Here is a 3,415-nt window from a genome sequence, read left to right as displayed (position 1 = left end):
TTCATATAGTAGTGCTTTATTTACATAATTTCCATTCCTCTCTACCTCCTCTCCAACTCCTCTCTTTCTCCCCATCATATCTCAAATCCATGATCTCTTCTTTAATTATTGTTACATATAAAACATATGTGGGTGCATGTATGCATATAGTATATATATGTGTGTGTGCATGCATATATATATACATATATATGAATATATATATCACATCTATCAAACTCACTTAATGTTGCTGATTATATACATGTTTTAGGGCTAACCAGTTGGTATTATATAACCTATTATGGGGATGGCTCCTGGGAGAAACTTACTCTCCTATCTCAGAAACCATTGGCTTCTAGTAATTCTTCATTTGGGATATGGCCTTGTGAAACTTGCCCCATTCACACAGGAATGCCCACTGGTGTTTACATTAGAAAGATTTTGTTTTAAGCAACCACACTGTTAGGGTTACATGAATGCAACTTCCCTGTTGAGTCTAGAAAGTAATATCTAGTAGCAAGTGCCCTGATCCTCCAGTTCTTATAATCTTCCCACCCCAGCGTCCATTGTTTTCCCTGAGCCTTAGGTGTATAAGCTACAATCTGGTTACATCAGTTGGGACTGGACACCCTATAGACACTTATTCTGTGTGTTGACTAGCTGTGGACCTTGGTAATAGTCTACAGCACCTATTGTAAAGATGGTGTCATCTCCCGGGTCATTAAATGTGATACAGTACAAAAGGACTTATGGAATGAATGACTGAAACTTGATGACTGTACATCATTAATTTGAGAACAAAATGTGTTTTCTTGACTCCTGAACAGAGAAAGATAAGAATAAAAATTGTGTTTGCTCTGTATTCCTTGTAAAATCAGCTCAGCTAATGAAACATTAAATATAAAAATACTATTTCTCTGTACTATTTTTATTAATTTAATAGAATCTTTAAATATTAGAGAAACATTTAATTTTATTGTATTCACGATCTGATAAAATTTAAAAATACAATTTGATTGTTTCTCATATGATGTTTCTAGAAGAAAATATATAAATTTTTTATATGTGGTTCAGAGAATTCTCTTTCTTTCTAGACTGCAAGCTCTTTAAGGTCCTCTTGAAGGAAATGGGATGGTCAGTTTCTCTTTTTGAATTAATTATTCCAGTGGCTTGAATGGGAGAAACCTAGCGAGCTTAATAAGAGCCTATGGAGATGTCTAGCTATTTAAAGTGCATAATATTCATGACTTTATGGGAAATATCCCTACCTTTTTCAGGAAGAAAGAAGCACTTGAAGAAATGAGTATTTTGTATCTTTGTACATACATACACAAATACATACATACATACATACATACATATTCCAGAAGAAGCAGAAGTTTGCAAATACCTTAAAGCTACTCTTTGCAAACATGCTCTATTCATTTTTCACTGGGCTTCATCAAATGAAACCTGGTCTATCCATTAGATTAGTTTTTCAAAAGAGTGAGAAGCTGCTGGGCAGTGGGTACACATAGGAGGCAGAGACAGCAGGATCTCTGTGAGTTCAAGTCCAGCCTGATCTACTTCAGCTAATTCCAGGACAGCCAGGGCTGTTACACAGAGAAACCCTGCCTCAAAAAATTAAATAGAAAGAAAGGTAGGAAGGAAGGAAGGAAGCAAGGAAGGAAGGAAGCAAGGAAGGGAAAGAAAGTACATCTACCAGGATTTTTTTTTATCAGCTTCTGCCTTAACAGGCAATTCAATGTAATTCTTCTCTGTCCCTCTGGCAAAGCATATTTATATGCTGTGGCTTTTGGAATCCTTAGACCCTGAAAGAATCCTAATAACACAGTCTCGTATCTGCTTGGTTTTCACTCCATAGACAACAGGGTTCATAGTGGGAGGCAAAAGCAGATAAATATTAGCCACAATGATGTGGCAAGATGGAGGAATGGTGTGGCCCCCAAAGCGGTGAGAAAAGAAAGAAAAGAAGGCTGGGCTGTAGGAGAAAACGATGGCGCAGATGTGGGCCGTGCAGGTGCTGAAGGCCTTCTGCCGAGCGTCTGTGGAGGACAGGCTGACCACTGCCCTCAGGATCATGGTGTAGGAGACAGTGATACACAGGATGTCAAAGCCCCCAATCAGGAGGGCGACCATCAGACCATAAATGGCATTCACCTTGACGTTGCCACAAGACAACTTGGCTACAGACATGTGGTCACAGTAGGTATGATTTATTATATTGCCTCTGCAGTAGGGCAAGCGCTTAGTGAGAAACATGAATGGGATAATTAGCAGCACCCCCCTTAGGAAGGTGGCAAACCCAACCTTGGCAATGATAGGATTGGTGAGGATGGTGGAGTAACGCAGTGGGTAGCAGATGGCTACATAGCGGTCCAGAGCCATGAGCATGAGCACCCCAGACTCCATCCCTGTGAAGGTATGGATGAAGAACATCTGGACAAGACAGTCATCAAATCCGATTTCCTTAAGATGAAACCAGAAGATGCAGAGGGCTTTAGGGATCGTACTAGAGCACATGACAAGGTCCGTTATAGAAAGCATTGCTAAAAAGTAGTACATGGGTCTGTGCAAGGAGTCCTCAAAGAAGATGAGGTAGAGGAGTCCACAGTTCCCCACCATAGCCACTGCATACATGGAACAGAACGGGAAGGAAATCCAGACGTGCATGTCTTCCAGGCCTGGGATCCCATTCAGAACGAAGGAAGCTGGTCTCAGATCTGTGTTATTCTGCACTGACATGACCAGGCTAGCACCACCATGAAAATGCTCACAGTTGTGTAGGTTTTCTAAAGAAGGGACGAAAGACGACATAGGTCACAATTACTGTCAGTACCTCTCATTTGCGTTTATAAACCATACAATTCATCTTAATGTTTAAGTAATTTTAAAGGAACAGTTTTGTTTGTATTGTTCTTTATTGTTAATTCAGTGACTCATTCAAGAGATTGCTATTGATCTGATCCTGACTCTGAATTTTTGAAAGATAAATTTTCATGCTGATAGATTAATAATACACCATATTCTATTATTACTTCTTAAAAGAGACTTTTAAAAAGGATGCCTTACTCAACTGTTAATGACAATGCATGTCTTCCTATAGGTATGATCTTAAAGACTTGTTTGGTCCCAGCATATTGGCTAACATGCCTATAATCCCTGCACTGGGGAGACTGAGGCGGAAGAGCTCCAGTCCAGCTTGGGACACACTGCAAGACTCTTAAATATAAATTAAAAAAAAAATAGATGAAAGAAGGATTTCATCATCTCAGTGATTAAACACTTAGGACTTGGACTTTTGAAATTCTTGTTCTTAATCAGTAATTGATGTTGTTCCTTAGTTACTGGGGCGCTGTTCAATGGATTCTGAAAATAATTTAATGATTTAGTCCTCAGTAGACCATAGGATCTTACAAGTCAGTGGAATTTT

At 39.2% G+C, this 3,415-nt stretch overlaps 1 protein-coding gene across 1 annotated transcript; it reads right to left on the bottom strand.

Moving 5' to 3' along the window:
* Positions 1-1,761: 1,761 nt before the first annotated feature.
* Positions 1,762-2,727, bottom strand: LOC119826221 (olfactory receptor 52N4). The gene has a single exon (XM_038347348.1). It carries the CDS (start codon positions 2,725-2,727, stop codon positions 1,762-1,764), a length of 966 nt encoding a protein of 321 aa, XP_038203276.1.
* Positions 2,728-3,415: the final 688 nt, after the last annotated feature.

This window comes from Arvicola amphibius, chromosome 1 (genome assembly GCF_903992535.2).
Source record: "Arvicola amphibius chromosome 1, mArvAmp1.2, whole genome shotgun sequence".
NCBI lineage: Eukaryota > Metazoa > Chordata > Mammalia > Rodentia > Cricetidae > Arvicola > Arvicola amphibius.
Note: the sequence above shows the minus strand (reverse complement) of the source record. Positions and strands in the feature narration are given on the sequence as shown.